General features: G+C 34.1%; 1 protein-coding gene across 5 annotated transcripts in view; it reads right to left on the bottom strand.

Annotated features, from left to right (window-relative positions):
* RSRC1 (arginine and serine rich coiled-coil 1) overlaps nt 1–18,947 on the bottom strand; it is a 441,996-nt gene that overhangs the window by 230,368 nt on the left and 192,681 nt on the right. For all 5 annotated transcript variants that reach the window (XM_057737932.1, XM_057737931.1, XM_057737935.1 and 2 more), the window contains one exon: nt 10,477–10,513. In XM_057737932.1, the coding sequence (XP_057593915.1) occupies nt 10,477–10,513 (37 nt within the window). The remainder of the gene's footprint in view (nt 1–10,476; nt 10,514–18,947) is intronic.

Here is an 18,947-nt window from a genome sequence, read left to right as displayed (position 1 = left end):
AAACATCCTGTATGAATGCATTAAACAAAATGGTAATAGTATTAACTTCCAACATTTTGATATTTCTAGCAAAAACCAGATTTATGTGTATATATATGCACACTGTATCCAGTACAGAGCAAAGAAAAAGTGCAAGCTGTAAAATATCATACATAGTATGATTCTATTTTATAAATAAACAAAAAGCTAAGTATAATAATATATGCATATGTACATTTGGGAATACAGCAAGGTACAGAAAGAAGGTTACTAAACTATTAATACTGAATCGGTGGCAGATAGAAGATATATTAATTTTTTTATTTATATACCTATCAGTTTTTGACCATTACAATAAAACATGTATTGATTTATAATATTTAAAAGTATATAATAATTTTTTAAAAGGGAGAGAATGTGAGCATTTAAAGGACAAAATTTTCCCACAGCTTACTGTGAGTATATTAGAACTGAGATACTGTTTGCAGCAATCTGAAGTTACATAACTGGAACTGATAAGATTTTTTTTATTTCTCTATAAAATAAATGAGACACTTGTGGAAAGTCTTATGCTTCTACAAATTCTCACACTATTTCAACAGCCTATGAACAGAGAGAAAATTAAAGTAGTGAAACAGAGAGGTTATGTGCATTGCTGGAGGTCACACAGTAAAATTACGTTCTCCTAACACCCCATGCTGTGCCTTTCCTAAAACAAAGTTAAACAATGATGCTATAAATCTGTGGCAAATGGTAAGGAGTGTGGCAAAAGATACCACTGTGGCAAAGGCATTCTCCATCTTAACTCCTAATGCTTTGACTGGAGAAATAAAAAAAGCAACCCTGTTTCCTCTGCTGCTAGTTTCCTCTCTGCAGTTACAGACCTTAGACCCTAAGAAAAGCATGAAATAACAAGCAGGTACCTTGTGGGGATCTCTGCAATGAAGCAGAACCTATGGTGTCCTGAACTAGAATAAAAAATATCCGAATACAATATTCAGTTACTCCCATGGTTTTGAGAAGGCCTGACTTTCAGACTCTTGAATAATGGGAATTGGGGGTTACTTAATGTACTTAGAATATTTGGTTTTACTTTATAAAGCTTTAATAAGCACATGTGCATAAACATCAGAAAATAAATTTTATCTAAGTTAAACATAAATCTGAGACTATTAGTAATATCATGAAAATGACATGACATATTTTCATCTTTTTTTTATTTTTTAAGCTAACTGGTCATCATTTTCTACCAAGACCACTGTGTCGTAAAAATGCAACAACCAACAGATCTTTCTTTAGAAGAGAGGGGAGGGAGAAAGGGTAGAAAAAGGGCCCAAGTTCGTGCTGTTTGGATGACTAGATAATATTTATTAATCATTTACTGCAGAAGCAATTTTTAATAAACCTGTAACTGATCAAAATGTTTCAGAGAAATGGATTGCTGACAAGATACTGTTTCTGACTGAAATGTGAGCCGGTTCCCAGATTTAGGACTTGTAAACTGCCTAAGAAATCATGGCAGTAACATGATATTAACATTTAATCCACATTAAAGGTATTTTAATTTGCATACATTCATAGGACACACCTGTTTGGCAAAAGGAACGAGAGAAAAATTTATGGAATTGATCTTCCAGAAAGAAGAAAAACTTCATGCTATTTTATTTCATGATCACAGTTTAAGGAAAGTGCCTGTTTTAATATGCACATTTACCCTAAACCTCGAATATATATCGGCTTAGCTTAAAAAAAAAAATTAAAATGTTGGGAAGAGAGGGATCTATTACATTGAAGTCCCTAAATAGTATATGAGGTAATAAATATTTTCATCAGTGTTTAATAAATATATACAGTGTATGAATAACATCAGTGTATTGTGAGATAACTATATTCTCAAACTCATTTGGACAAATGTCAAAAACATTTTTTCAGAACACAGTGGTGAAACATTAAAGTAAGACAGGTATTTTAAAACGTAACAGACAAAGGATGAGTGACTTTAGAATAGGGTTCATAACCTCAGCTTTAGAATAGGATTCAAAACCTCTGCCTGCATGCTCAAAAGTATGACAATAATACATAAACTGTTTATGCTTGCATTAAATAAAATCATTAGTCTATGAACTGAAATATAGCCGTTCTATTTGCAAGTTTTATGCAAAACAGCCTAGAACAGAGAGAAAAGGGCTTTTATTAGAATGTAGTATTATTGATGAGCATGTAATAACAGTGGGCCTGCCTACATTTCTGGCAAGCAGTGACTATATTCTACAAACCACTGATGGGCTAAACAAGCTATTAATGACAGTTGCTTTTCAACACCTAAAATAATCAGACTGTGTTGCCTGACCACAAGGACAAGTAGGTCATCACTCTCAAATGTTATACAATATAAGAAACATAAATGAGACCTCTGTGAGGAGAAAAAACCCACAGGTATGGCTCCAGAGTTCTTTTGCTATTCAACTATTAATAGAAAGCAAATCCCACTTAAAGTTGTAAGTACTTGTAACCCATTTTACTAAAAGACTTATCACTTATTTAACGTTCCACCTACTGCTGAACAAGGTATTATTAGTCCTAGTGTCCATCTCCAGCCCTGAAATATACAACTTAACATCCAGAACCCAAATAAAGAAAAAAAAATTAGCCTTTTGCTATTCTCACAGAGTAAGATGATGAAATTTTTTGCCCTGTATAAACCTGTGGAGTGTCTGTCTCTCTGGGTTTATCAGTGCCCAATCATTCACAGGTTGCAGAATCACACTCAATGAGTATATAGGGGAATATCTAGATTTTTCATCAGATGCAGAGGGCCTTGTTCATTGGACATACGTCTTTCAAGTCGATGCCTCTCAATGTACTTTTCTTTCTGGTGGTCGCTAGACCAGCAGCATTTGCCTCACTTGGGAGCTTGCTAAATGCAGAATCTCAAGTCCCATCCCAGGCCCAAAGTCTAAACAATATCCCCAGGAGACTCATATGCACATTAAAAATGGTGAAGCACTGACCTAGATCATGTACTCTTACCCCAACCCACCTCCAGTTATTTGACTTTTCAGAAAAGAGAACAAGGGAAGCTTTAGAAATATCATACCGATCAGGATAATTCACTTCATTCCCTGCCAAAGGGGACATGGCACAGCAGTCCTTCTTTTAAGCCAGGAACAACCCACTAAACTATTTTGACCTAAAAAAGGTGAAAATTTTTCATATAGCTCAACCTAACATATTCAGATCTCAATCTCTCTCCCAAGTGGAAAGCAGAGCATTATTTTTATAGTTAGCTAATAAAACAATAGCTATATTGTAATGAAATGGCAAGGTTCTATCTCCTGTACACTTTTATAATTGTAACAATAAAAATGCATGTTAATGTCACCTGATTGACTGCATTAAAAACACTCTAAAAAGTAAATCTTTTAACCCCCATTACGTAGTTCAATAAGGGCTACTACTCATATTAACCTGAATTTAAAAACATAAGATGGTAGAAAAATATGGAGTCAGCTACCTTTAATATAACAGAGAACTTAAGGTCAATTTCCCACACTCTAGCCCACTGTTAATAAAAAAAATAGTCAGGAGCAACATCACCACTTAATAACCACCCACCTTCACTCCTCCAGCCCTACTGTGTTAACAGACATATACTGGAGTCACATCAGAACGTCTTTAATTTGTATATGATTCTTCATCAAATAAAAGTACTATTTCCTTAAGTTCATTATAAAATCTAACTAAACACAACATTATAAGCAATGTTTCCACTCTTTTTCTCTAAGTTTAAATAGATATGGAAACTGAACTCTAAGATGTTTTGTATTCAATTCTGCTGACCATTCTGCAGGATCCCTGTAGGAGGACTCCATAGGATTCAAGGTCTACTCAACACTGATTTCTGACATTTTTCATTATGAATTTCTCTTTTGAGGCAAAGATTTTCAAAGACACCCCATCCCCCATGCTGACCCTGATACACACACACACACACACATAACTAGAAGTACAAACAAAAATCATCCCCAGAAAAACAAAGTACAACACTAAAATGCCAAAATAATGACCATAGGCCTAGCCTTTGGTGTTACCATAGCACCAGCTAGAGGGAAGGGGCTTGAAAGTGAGTGGGACCAGCAGAGGCAGCCTCAGGAAGCTGCTTCTGGGAGAAAATCAGGTACATAGAACATATGTCACTGACAAGAAAGAAGAAAGCAGTAAGAAACAAACTGCTAAAAAGAAACAAGACATGCCAACCCCTTCCTCCCTACCACCCCCAAAATCATCCATTAGAGAAATTATGCTTTGATATACTGCAGAAGAGGGCACCCTTAAACTAGGAACCCTGTGTATAAAATGTCTAGGATTTAAAAAAAAAAAAAAGGAAGAAAGAAAGGGAGGAGGGGAGAAAGAGGGGAAGAGAAAGAAAAGAAAGAAATCAAATCACTCACATATAAAGCTACTATAAGAAGTAACCAGAAAATGCAAATTAAAACATTTCAGCAAATGAAAATTCTTTCCCTAAAACCAATTACAAAGCACAAGACTCACTGGACAAATCACAAACGGAAAACCTAGAATCAGATATTCAAAAAATAAAAACAGAAATGGAAGGGGAAATATTTCAGATATAGAGAATACATTATAAGGTGCACATAGAAGAATAAATCTGAATGAAAATTTAATAAGAAATACTGAATAAAAGCAAGAAAACAATTGACAATAAAAACAAAGTAAGTAAAATAGTAAAAAGAGTCAGAGAGAAAGGGATTGAAATAGAAGACAAACAAAGAAAGATTATATATTGGAGTCACTAAAGAAGAAAATAAAACAATGAAACAGACTAATATTTAATTCTATAATCCATGAAAATTGTTTCTGGAAATGAGAAAACTTAAGTCTACATATGAAATTGCCCAGAAATATTAGCCAGAAACAATCAACTTTGAGAATTATCCTAGTAAAAGCAAGATCAATGAAAAAATGGTAATGTCTCAAGGCAAAAAAATCTAATTAGCTACAAAGGCAAAAAAAAAAAAAAAAAAAAAAAATGCTGGTACCAGAGATATCAAGAGCAGAATAATATCTCAAGAAAGTCAAGGAAAAAACTGTAAGCCAAGGATTTTATGTCCAGTCAAGCTGTCATTCAAGTGGTAAGACTCCAGAAAAACCGCTTGGAATATGCAAGATTTGGGGGAACATTGTACAAAGGAGCCTTTCCTGAGGAATACACTAGTGGATGAGTTTTATATAAACAGGAGATAAGTGGGGAAACATCAGCAAACAAACTGATGGCAAATATTTAATATATCTAATTTTAAAGGTGATTCTAAAACAAGGTAACAGCAAGGTGGAAGAATAGTATGCAAACATTTTATATTTTAACAAAGTAGTAAAAACCACAATAAGAAGAAAGGGGAGGAAAAGGAAGAAAGGTAAAGTACGACAGGAGCATTGTCTATAATGGAGGTAATAGGTGGGAGTCAAAGGATGCCTTCTATGAGGATAAATAGGGGCAAGGGGAATTAAAACCATTACAAAAGGTATAAATACAAAGGTAATCACTAGAACAAAAATGCAAACCTTCCTAAGTTTCATCATCATAATTACAGCAGCTCTTCAGAGACAATTCTCCATAGTATTCTGTACATCTTTTATCAACTGTGTTGGAAGATAGAGACAGAATCTCCCCCTGGGCCAGAAGGCAGGTTTCTTACCTAACCAGGATAATAAAGATATTGTCTTTCTCTTGGGCAAAGTTTGGGCAGATTTTCTAACAGCTCCTTAAAGGACTCCTATATCTGGAGGGCCTCAGCTGTGACACAAATCCACAGGTGTGCAGCATTACCCCATGGGACTTGGGGGTCAAGGGGAACCTATACAACCATGAAGTATGTGCTGTTAGTAAGAAAATGTTCTGTCTCTGACCCAGGGACTCTTGTGTCTTCTGTCAGCATATATGAAATTGTGGCAGGCATGCAAGTTGAGCTAAAATCTCAAACCCCTGATAAAGAAGATATAGCTAAATAGAGAAAGAAACAGTAAATATGACACACACAGTAATTATGGAGTGATTTCCAGGATGTGTTGATAAGTGAAAACAGCAAAGTACAAAAAAGTATGTACAATATGCTTTTTTAAAAATTATTTATTTATTTGTTTATTCATTTATTCATTCATTGGCTGCACTTCGCGGCTTGCAGGATCTTTGCTCCCCGACCAGGGATCAAACCCAGGCCCCTGGCAGTGGAAGTGCAGAGTCCTAACCACTGGACCTCCAGAGAATTCCCTACAATATGCTCTTTATAAGAAACAGGAAATAGAAATACATACAAATATGCATATACACATAATCTTACAAAAAGCACAGGAAGGATAAACAAGAAGTTAATAAAATATGCTGCCTACAAGGAATAGAGAATAGCTAGAAAGGAAGGGAGTGATACCTCTCTGAGGATACCATTGTGTATCATATTTTGACTTCTGGAAGTATGCTAACATTATAGATATTTAAACATAATTAAATCAAGAAGAATGGGAACAAAGGCACCTAAAACTGAATGCAAATGGAAACGAATGCCATTATATTTCAAATGAATAAACTATACTCAAGGGGGAAAAGAACTACAAATAAATCTTGAAATCTTAAGTTTCTTTTCAAAAGATATAGTTGTACTGATTGAGCAAATGGGTAAAACGTTTTAGTGTTGTTAGGAGCCCGAGTTCTCACTTTACATAAAGGGAATTACAAATATGAAATGGGGGAGGATAAGGAAGAATTCGGTGGTTTGGACTGAAATTGAAGGTATCAGTATGACTCATATATTCTTAAAAATATTTACGTATGTACTTCCGTACCTACCTCTATTTTTCTATCTAATCTAGGACTCAAAGGTCCTAGAAGTAATGAAATCCCAGAGACAATGAGTACATCACATGTCCAGACCTTCATTCCTAAAATACCATTTTCCTCTAAAATGAAATAGGGTAATTTGAAGAAATGGCTAATTTTGGGAGTGGGACAGGGAAGGTACAAGATAAGCCTGAAACATCTTGTTGTGTCAGAAAATAAGAACGTGCTTAAAAAAAAAATGGGAGCATGTCAAAAGTACCCAGAAACCATCTTGAAAGAAGACCCCCTTGACAATCTGGGACAATTTAAGTGTCAAAATAAATAACAAAAGTAATTGATAATAACCTATTCATGAATCTGAGCTCACAATAACTAGATAAATAAAATAAGAAAGAAGGATGGCCTTTTCCTTATAGTATAGAATGTTGGCTGCTAAATACAGGGGGAGTGGTAGAGTTGGAAAAAATCTCAATTTCGCAAGCATCAGGCAAGAATCATCAATGGATGACAGGACACCAACCTTCAAAAGCTCTGTCTAGAATTTTAAACAGACATAGGCTTTACGGGTAGTACACAAGTTTGTGAGAAGAAAAATAAAATGGTATTGGGGAGTGTATTATAAGAAATTTAAGCTAAGATGACATGCTGGACTGTTCCCAGGAAAAGTTGGCAACACAGACAGAAAGGACTGATGGAATAAAGACTGAATTAAGGGCTTGAGAGACTGTGACAAATAAATGAATCTGCCCTTGAAGAGGTTCCAGGGAAACAGAGTCCACCTATCTTACTCTTTTCTCCATATACCCACATCTGCTTTCTCCCTTCCAGAATTACAGATAACTATATATTCCAAGAAGAGCCCATAAACAGAGTACAGACACTGCAACCATATATGTGCCCTTGTGGCAAATATACTGCATCTCATTTTTCTTAAGTCATTGAAATTTATATTGGCTTTTACCTTCTCTTAGAACAATGCTAATTTTCTATGATAACCCAAATAAATTTGAAAAGACAAAGACTGAAGAAGGATACATAAAGAAAAAATTAATTCCAAATGTGTGGGATGCTCTTCTCATTTTAATTTTACACCATATATTTTTTAAAATCAATCTATTAGACTCTATACTTCTAATTGTATTTGGTATACAGCCAATTCAAAGAAGAGGTATATGTGCTAGAAGGCAAGGGCTCATTCAAAGAAGAGGTATATGTGCTAGAAGGCAAGGGCTCTAAGTATCTGTTCAGCTGGAAAGTAAAGACAGAAACCCAAGGAGCCCACAGTTGCTAGACAGACAGGTTTCTTTGCGCTCAACCAATGAATTCTTAAGTTCACTTCCTTCTTAGGCAGTTATAAAGAATATCATTGACTTTACTGAATATTATTAGTGTACAAAGCAATATACATGTATATATATAATATGTATTCATGTTATTGTTAATAGTTCACAGTCTGTGCGTCAATTTTACAAGGTCAAGCTATAAAGTTTGAATAACTTAGGTAAAATACATTAAAATCATCTACTTCCACTACCTGTTATACTAATCCTGGCTCTCTCATCCCTACAGTGCATTATCTTTGAAATACACATAATGTATATGACACAGATAAAAATGAAATATAACATAGGGTCAGGAATGGAAAAGGTTTTTAAATATTTTCAGCTGAAGAACACTTTGTTTCGATGCAATCTTATTTTAAAAGTTTGAAAGTATACAAAATAATTAGAAGTGGGAACTATTTGGCTAAAGTGGGCAGTGGAAGTCTGGAGTGCCACCTGCTTTGGGGAGACTTCCTGGCAGCCCAAGGCAGTTAGAACACCACTGCTGCATAAGATTGTAAGTAGAGTATAAATGCATGAAATTGTCACTGAAAATAAGTTCATACTAGTGAATATTAACAAAATACAGAATTTAAACCAAAAAAAAAAAAAAAGGATCTAACTCATTTACTGATGAATATGAACCAAGTAAATACAAAGTCTTATTATTAAATAATAATTTACAAGGGGGGTTTCCTAGGTGGCACAGTGGTTGAGAATCCGCCTGCCAATGCAGGGGACACAGGTTCAATCCCTGCTCCAGGAAGATCCCACATGCCGCGGAGCAACTAAGCCCGTGTGCCACAACTATTGAGCCTGAGCTTTAGAGCCCGTGAGCCACAACTATGGAGCCCATGTGCTGCAACTACTGAAGCCCATGCGCCTAGAGCCCGTGCTCCGCAACAAGAGAAGCCACGGCAACAAGGAGCCCGCGCACCACAAGGAAGAGTAGCCCCCACTCACCGCAACTAAAAAGAAAGCCCGCGCACAGCAAAAAAAGACCCAACACAGCCAATAAAAATAAATAAATAAAATTTTAAAAAAAATTTACAAGCGAATATAAAAGACAGCTCATTTTGGCACTATGTTAGTTGTTCTTCCTTATTATAAGCCACCAGTTGATACTGGCATTATATATCTTAGATTAATATTTTTATTCTGATGTCCTTATATATGTCCTAAATATTATGTGCCACTATGAAGTGATAAACAGGGACAAGAAACAATTTTTAATAATGAGAATAACAACATTATTTAATTATTTCTAATCTGGACAAATATATATACTTCAATTTTTCTAACTAGTTTATTATATTCTGCTTTTAATAATTAATCTGTAATTTTTAGGATGACTTTATCATTTTTAAAAAGTCTAGATTTCCTCACTTTCCTTTAGCTATTGAAAGAAAAACCAAATACCCTTTCCAACTCTAAAACTACTATAAATAAAAAAGAAGCTGCCTTTTGCTACTCTTTGCTTTGTGGAAGCAGAACAAAAGCACATTAATAGTTAACAAAGCTACAATATGATATACGAATGAAGTCTTGCATTATAAAAGTACTTAGATTGTATTTACAAAAGAATCTCTATCATTAATTATTCAACATTTGAATTTGACCAGATACCAGAGCATGACTTTATAATGCTCTGTTTAAATGAACTACTTAATGTTGTAATGAACACTCAATGTGGTGAGCTCAATGAATTTTGGACCTGGTATAATACAATAGTTTTTCCAATTTTTTGATCAATGGACAGATTTTAACGTTAAGTCAGTTGGAATTTTACTTGTGCTTTAAAAATGTTTACTTAAACCAAAAATTTTGCATCTCAATTATTTTATATTCTAAAACTGAATGTAGTTTAAACCAATGCATTATTCATAAAGCAAAGACATCAGGAAAAACAAAGCTGTGCACTTCTTTCAAAGCAGTTAAATTGCTAAAACATACCATATTTATGCATGCAATATTTGATTGTGTTTTTCTTAAAACACAAGCTTGTTTTTGTCAGATCAAGATATGCCAAAAATTCTACACCAAACATTTTTGTTTATAATTAAAGCAATCATCAATCCAAGGATTGTCATCCATTTTATTTCATCTCTACATCAGAAAAAAAGTAATTTAAAAAAAATTTAATTCCCTTGAAATGATAAGATAAATGAAAATGTAAGTGCCTTCACATAATAACAGTAAGCTGACCCTTTGGGAAATGGTTGACTTTCTCAATACAAGGTATTCAAAGCTCATTCAAAAGTGTTCATTTAGAATGCAGATATCAAAGATGATGCAAATGTTCAAGAGAAAATTAGGACTTACCAGATGTTCTAATCCAGCTTTGATGTTTCCAGATTCCCTAAAATAGAAGAATAAAAGTTTAAAATAGTTGTTAAACCCCTGTAGGTTATAATTTATGTTTACCTCAAAAATATTTTACAAACCTTTATAATTTTTTCATATATCTTTCCTAATGTTCATAATAACACTGTTTCTAAGGACAAAATTTCCTCAGGGAACAGATAATTTATTTACATCTAACAGCAGTACTACCACTAAAATTGATATTTGTCTGGTAGAAATGTTTCAGATTTTTCAGTCAGTGGGGAACAAAAAGAAATCAAATGTATTATTGTTTTACTGTTTGCACACTATCTTTATTTTACAAATTAGTTTGTTTTTTCAACGTTTATTATGAAAATGTTCAAATATACAGGTTCTACCATCTAGAGTCTACAATGTACATTTTACTATATTTGCTTTATCAAATATTTATCCATCAATAGGTGCATTTTTATATAAATATGCACAAAAAGAGTGTTTGTGAGTATATAGCTAAATAACTAAATCTTAAATTTTTCCTGCCATAAATTTTATCAACTTAGTGCCCACTACAAATCAGAACCTAAGACTATTGTAATATTTAAAAGCAAAATAATCACCAATGGAAATGCAAACACCAAATATCACAATATATTTTAAGTATTTAATTTATATCTTTTCACTTTAAAAAAAGAGTCCTGATGAAACTAAAAATACAAATGACTGTGCAAGTAGCAAAGATAATTTAAATGCACATTTGGTGAAATATGGCAATAGCTGGATATTTGTCCTGATTTCAGTCAATGCTAATTTATTAGTGACAAAGGGACTTTGACTTTTCTCACTCCAATCAAATAGTATTTTAATTCCATCATTAACACCACGCCTTATTTGCTTCAACATAAAATTATACTTCTACTACCACACTGTGGAAAATAATTATGAAGCATCCAACAGTACTGCATTCACGATGGTTAATCTTTTCCCTACACCTCTTTCTTTCTGTGAAGGAGCCCCAACTTTATTTCTTTTCTCTTTGTCTCTGTTTTTTTTTTCTTTGCCAAAAGTCTACTTACTTCCGTTTCTTTTGTCTTGCTATACAATCTTTTCAAATTTCCCTATCTTTTCCCTTTGGATCTACTGCTTGCAAACCATACTCATGGCTTCCAACCTTTGTTCTCACTGCCCAGTCCAGCATCCTGGGAATAAATTGCATTGTCTACTGATTAGTACTCATCTTTAGCCATTCTCTTTTCTGCTTTCTGCTTCTGGCAATGCTATATATTCAACATGTAAAAATTTAAAGATTTCTGAAACTTATTCTCTGGATGCAGCCCTAATGACAAATGACAGAAATAAATTGCAACAAGGTGTCAGAGAAGGCCAATAGATACATAAATAATTATTTTTACCTTTATTATTATAAAATTAATGTGTTTGTTGGAGCTAGAAGTCAGATAAATCTTTACGTTTTCAAAAGGAAATCTCATATATAACCATTTGTATAATTCAAAATTTAAGCAAAAAGAGGAATACATACAGTGAAACACCTGACAGTGTAATATGTATGTGTGTGTGTATACAGACTACAATAAAATTAAACCTTCTTCCCATCACTGACTCCCAGTTCTCAATCAACTGATATTAGCTATTTGTGCTTCCAAAGATAGTCTATGCATGTGTGTATGCATGCTTCTGTGTGTATCTATGTGTTTCTCTTCTTCTTCTCTTTTTTTTTTCAACCCAAACAGAAACATACTATACACACTGTTTTGTACCTGAACTTGGCAATCTATCTTGGAGCCAAGTACATTTACACTATATAATACATATCTACTTCATTTTCCCCCATGGCTACACTGTCACATCATGGTTCTTATTAGAAAATAAAGCTGTGATATAAAAGAACAAAAAATGCCCATATTCAAAGTACAAGTCCATAATTCATTATCTGAAGCCACTGGGGCTAGATATGCTTCATTAGAGTATTCTGGATTTTAAGAAAGGTAAAAAGGTACATATAGTGTATGTCATAAAATACTGACAGCAAGGCTTGAAGCAGCATCTCATCATTGTACATATTAATAATTCTGAAAGAAACATATGAATGTCCACACAAAGTGGGATAAACAAAGACTATAAATAGCCCCATCTCAGGGTAGATTTTACTGTGAGCAGACTTTCTCACAAACTTAGGGAAAATCGCCCAGTTTTCTGAGTTATTTGCATTTTGGAATCAAGGATAAGAAACTATTCTTAAGGAAGGAAGGAAGGAAGGAAGGAAGGAAGGAAGGAAGGAAGGAAGGAAGGAAGGAAGGAAAGGTTGTCTAGGCTATTGCTTTGTTATGTTTCCAAGTGATTCTTTACATTAAATGATTTTAGGAAATATGCATTTTGAACAGAACGCCTGAAAGAAAACTAGGCATCATCCATGACACATGCCCCTTTCCTTCCCTACCAAATATAAACAAATGTAATCAACCACAAGGTCTTAGTATCCAACATCCTTAATTATCACTTAGATTTAACTGCTTCTTTCCATCTTCACAGCTATGTCTTATTTTAGGCCATCATTTTTTCTCTCCCTGATTATTGCAAAGCTTCTTAATGGGTCTCAGTGGCCCCTGCCTTGCCTCATGTCAATTCATTCTCTATAATATAGTAAGATCTTTGTAAAATGTAAACTTAATCATGTCAATTGCCTTCTTAAAATCCATGATACACTACTACAGTCCAGTTTACTAATTCCCTCTGTTATTTTGCCAAAGCTATATCACATAGAAAGTACAGCAACAGCCATAACAAACTACTTAACCTTGCTTTAATCATCACTGAACCGCTAGCTCTCTCTACCTGAGATGTTCCTTTTGTCCCAACCTTCTCTAATCCTTCTCATCTATCTAAAATATAAAAACACTCTTTAGGACTCAACCTAAAAAGAACCTCTGCTGGGGAAACCTCTTTTCCTCACAAATGAAGTACTGACTGCTCCCATGTATTCACATCACAAAGTTCTCATACTTTATTACAAATACGTATTTACTTTCCCGTTGACAATCACTAAAATGAAAACTCCTTGAGGACATGAATTACATCTTTCTAATTTTTATATCCCAGCATCAATACAGTGCCTGAATCAGAGTACGTATTCAACTAATAAGAGTCTGATATCTAACCACCATGAAGACAAGCTTGGACAGAGAGTCAGCAGCAACCATTCCAGGTCTCAGTGGTCCTACCAAGCCCCATACCACTCAAAGAACCAAGGCAACTACAACAGTGAGCGGTTGTTTGGAAGAATAGTATTGGAAGTTGCATGTATGTGGGTGTGGGTGGTTGTTTTGCTTTGTTTTGTTTCGGGTTGTTTTTGAAAAAGTAAGAGAACACAATGGAAAAAATGGTTGACTGAGCCCAGAGTAGAACACTTAACCTGGAGGAGCACAAGCTAGAGCCTAGACTTTCACCCCCCTCCTTAGGTTAAAATTAATAGCCAAGGCAGCTGAATGTTGCAAGAAAATAAAAGAGAAGCACACAAGGAAAATTTTAAGACCTTTGAGGCATGTAGGCACAGGAACAGAAAAACAACAAAGAAAGCAACTTCATCCAGAGAAAACAGACTGAGCAAGAATATAAGTATAATAACATATTCAAAGATAAGGGAAGATTTTTAGAAAATATATATGAAAAACAATTATGAAAAAGAATAAATATAATGAGTATTAGAAATACAATAGTTTGAAATAAAGAACTCAGAGGAGGAACTGAAAGCACAATAGCTACAGACCAAGAATAAATTAGAGAGCTGGGACATGGGATAGAAGAAACTCTCCCAGAAGGCATAGGAAAGGTATGAAAGACAGAACAAAGAAGAAATAAAATTAAGAACGGGAGTGTGAACTCCTATATAATAGGAGTGTGAACATCTATAAAACAGGAATCCCAGAAGGAAAGCAAAGACAAAATAAAAGAGAAGTATTTGAAGAAATAATGACAAAAATTTCCTAGATACAGAAATATTCAAATATTAGATCAAAAGATTATATACAACAGTGAACAGGACAAAGAAAAATCCACGACAAAGCATAATATAAGGATAATTAAGGCTATAATATTATAGATTAAGAGAAAAGTCAAAAAGTTTTCAGAAAGAAAAAGCATACCCCACCATAAAGGAAAACAAGCACTGACATCAGACTTCTCAACACTAATGCTAGACAATGGAGTATTAACTTTCAAGAGAAAGTGTTTAAAAAAGAAAAAGAACTGTAAACCTAGAATTTATATTTAGTGAATAAACTGTTACTTAAATTAAAGGAAAAATAAAGAAATTTTCAACATACAAAGTCTCAGGAAAATTCAAAAGTTCTTAGGAATGTAATACAATAAGAAGAGAAATAAATTCAGGAAGAAGCAAGAAGATAAAGCAAGTAAAGCCTGGCATATAACATAGTAATTACTGTAATCTTAGTAATCAATGACTAAAAAGAAAACTAAAGAAAGGTCACCATAACAACGCAGAATTAAAATGCCAGATAAGATTCTTAGATTGGGTATGAAACAAATCTAGCAATGTGCGACTTACAAGAGACACATAAAACAAAAAGGATCCAGAAAGGTTTCCAAAAAGAGATAGTAAAAGATATAACCAGACAAACATGAACCAAAAGAAAGTTGGATAGTGACTTTAATGACAAAATATATTTAAGCCACTTCCCCCCTTCATATATACATACATATATATATATGTATTTGATGTATGTATATATTTTGCTATATACACACAAAAGAAAGCCATTCTCTTCCAGTAAAAGATATGAAAGATCAAGAAATTTTCATTTATATCCAGAAGGTTTGCATCGTAAAGCTTAATATGTATCATAGATTGGGACACCAAGAAGTTTCAACAAGCTCTTCATAAAAATCAGTTTTCTTTATTTAGTCTTACTTTGGTCAGAAAGGCAAGGAAGGGTGGCCATCTCAAAACAACACAGATAAAGCATCATGAGTACATAAATACTACATGAGACAGCATGATGTATAATCCTGTTTCTAGAAGCGAAATACCTCAACTCAAATTTAAGCTCTACTTACAAAATAGTTGAATGAGCTTGGGTAATAATCCAAATTCTCTGAAGCTCAAATTGTTCACCTATGATGTGAAGATTTTTTAACACTTACTTTACCTAACACTTAGGTTTACTCTGAAAAAATAAGCAAGATAATGTATATGAAAGTACACCATAAGTTGTAATGTGCTATAGATATCTGTTATTACAATAGATATTTAAATACAAAGGTCTTAAGAGTGGTTCTAAAAGTCTAATGAATTTTTTTAAAATAAAGAGGCAAGATTCAAGACACTGATAGAAGGATCTTGCAACAAATGGTATAAAGCTTGTCCTCTTTAGTGGTCTGTCTCTTGGGTTGTCCCTGTCATGACTTCATCAATATTTGTGCAACTCCTTTTGCCCTGTGCTGAAAGCAGACTTAATTCAATTATAGGTCTCAAAACTGATAAAATGGTCCTGAAGTGGAAAATGGGAAGAGATTATTGGCAAATGAATAAAGATTTGTATCGAACTAACACACAGGAGTACAGCAGGTCTTTTTTTAATCATTCCCTGTCTTAAATCTTCTGGGAACCATGAGTTTCCCTTCCTCTCATGCAGCACATCGATTTCTGAATTAGACTGCAATATTAAATAATTAATATACTTGCCATGATTGATGTTTTGCATTAGTTGAATATTAGGTTATCAATCAAAATCCACTTGGTTTAATGTAATAATATTGAAAAAGTGTCACGGGCTGTTCATCCAATTTGTAGTTGAGGCAGCACAGATAGTAATGTTGGCATAACACGAGGCTTTAAAGCAGGAAATGCAGTGGCTCAACATGTATGAGGCAGACATTTTGAAACTAACTGGGAGAAGGCTGAGGTTGTCCTAAATAAACCTGTGGCACCTGTCAGTGTCAATGTTAGGTCTCCTTCCAGTAAGAACATGCCATGCATCAATCATACCACGGGAGGCAAGGAAAAAAAAAATTAAAATAAAGCTACTGATTTACCTTTGTGGCAAACAGATTTCATTATTTCACCAAAGGAAGCATGCTCTAAATCTAGAAATTGTTGCTATTATAAAGCATATCCTCTCACGAAATTTCTACACAAATAGACTAAGATTTTTTTGGATCTCGTCTTACTAGTAAGGGATCAACATTTTTTTTTAAATATGAGAAAAAATTACACCAAAGTGATCATTTAGGTTTTATAATGGTCTAAGGGAATCTGGTCAAGGAATCAAAAACAAACAAACAAACAAACAAAAAAAACCCTCCACCAGCATTCCTTTTACTCTCAATATTTTGTCACAAAATTGTCAAACCATTACCTTAGAAAAAAAATTTTAATCACTTGCTTCTCCTAGTAAAAGTAAATTTTTCTCATCATCCCCTATTAAATCAATCTAAAATCTATTATGAATTTACTTATAAAAGGAATATTTTACAACAAATTAAATAAACAAAAGACATCCAGAAGGAAAGTAACTTTTTTGGGTGGAGAAAAGAAAAGTAACAAAATAAATATAAACCAAAACTATCTCATAAAGCAAGCCAAAATCCAGTGAGTATTTAGTTATAAAACAAACTATAGGACTTCCCTGGTGGCACAGTGGTTAAGAATCTGCCTGTCAATGCAGGGGACACAGGTTCAAGTCATGGTCCAGGAAGAACCCACATGCCATGGAGCAACAAGCCCATGCGCCACAACTACTGAGCCTGTGCTCTAGAGCCCGCGAGCCACAACTACTGAAGCCCTCATGCCTAGAGCCCAAGCTCTGCAACGAGAGAAGCCACCGCAATGAGAAGCCCGCACACTGCAACAAAGAGTAGCCCCCCACTCACCACAACTAGAGAAAGCCTCTGTGCAGCAACGGAGACCCAACACAGCCAAAAACAAATAAATAAATAGATAAATAAACTATAATACATATAACTAAAAAAAGTAGCATTAATACCTCATTCCACTGACCAAGAAATAAAAGATTAAATGTATTTATAATCAGTAATGTTGATTATAATTGATACATGTATTTACCCACATAAAATATGTACATATACAATAATTATGAAACACAGAGTTTAACTCTTAAGTAATAAAAATTTTTACAGGTTTTTTTGTCATGAACTAAGCATATTATTCACTTTTAAAAGATTACTATGCTGCAGTTTTCTACAGCTATGAGAGAAAAGATCACAGTTAATTCTGTACTCGCTCATAAAGCAAAAATCTATGTGAGCTATTTTTTTTATGGCAGTCAAGGTTTTTAAAAGCCTGAGTTATAAGTTATAAAAATATCCACAGCTTCTATCTCAAATAATAATTGATAAATTTTCACATGTATAAGATGTTTTTCTGTTATGTGTCAGATGTTATAAAGGGAAAACTTGGTAATATTATAAATCTAAGAAAAACCTGGGTTCAAATTTCAACTCTACTACCTAACTAAATAACTTCGCCAGGATATACATATTCTCTAATCTGCCATTCTTAAATTCAAATCAAGGATTAAAAAGACAATCGGCAGGCACACTGAAGTCACAGTAATTAGTGGTTCAATGTGACAGACTAAATGGGCTGTATTCCACTTTCAAAATTAAGAAACATCCTTACAGATGTTAGCTTTTTTAGCCACCTTAAAATCTGTTTCAACTATAATACCTATAAAGGAAAGTCAGTCTACTTTTCAAATAAATACATATAAAGAGCTTGGCTCAATGTCTAGCATCCAATAAAAATACCATGTATATCTTGACATGAGAACATTCTTCTATCCTGATCTCTTTGAAAGGAGTCAATTAAAAATTTCTTTACATTTTAACCCCAATAACAAAAATACAGAATATCACCACTGAGTTCCAAAAAGATCTTCCTAGGATTCTCAGTTTCAGCTTACTAGGTTTGGTTAGAATTCTCACCATTTTTCTCCTGACTGAAAAATATCTTGCAAATTAGTGGATCTAAATGTACGGGGGTGAGTCAAAAATTATGCTCACTCTGGTTATATTAAAATTTCTGTTGGCCACACTGTCTTATCAGCACTTTCCATTCAAGGCTACTGTTTCCCCAGTCACTATTGTGCAGTTGTGAACGTGTTACATCAGTTCATTTGTAACTGCAGTGCAAGAAAAAATGGATGCCCCACTTGTGATCTGCACGAAAGAAAAGCAGCATGCAGTGATTCGTTTTTTATGGTCTGAGGGTGTGCACATCTACACACTTCTGCCACACTATTGACACTCTGCAAAAACTTCGTTTTGAGGTGTTAAAGCATCCTCCCTATAGTCCTGATCTTGCTCCATTGGACTTTCACCTGTTTGGCCCCCAAAAGCAGCCCTACAAGGACAAAGATTGACTTCTGATGAAGAAGTGAAGACAGCAGAGCATTCATGGATTGCAGCTTAGCCTG

This window comes from Hippopotamus amphibius, chromosome 6, assembly GCF_030028045.1.
Source record: "Hippopotamus amphibius kiboko isolate mHipAmp2 chromosome 6, mHipAmp2.hap2, whole genome shotgun sequence".
In the NCBI taxonomy this organism is placed as follows: Eukaryota; Metazoa; Chordata; class Mammalia; order Artiodactyla; family Hippopotamidae; genus Hippopotamus; species Hippopotamus amphibius.
The sequence above is the reverse complement of the archived record's forward strand: the minus strand, read 5'-3'. Positions and strand labels throughout refer to the sequence as shown.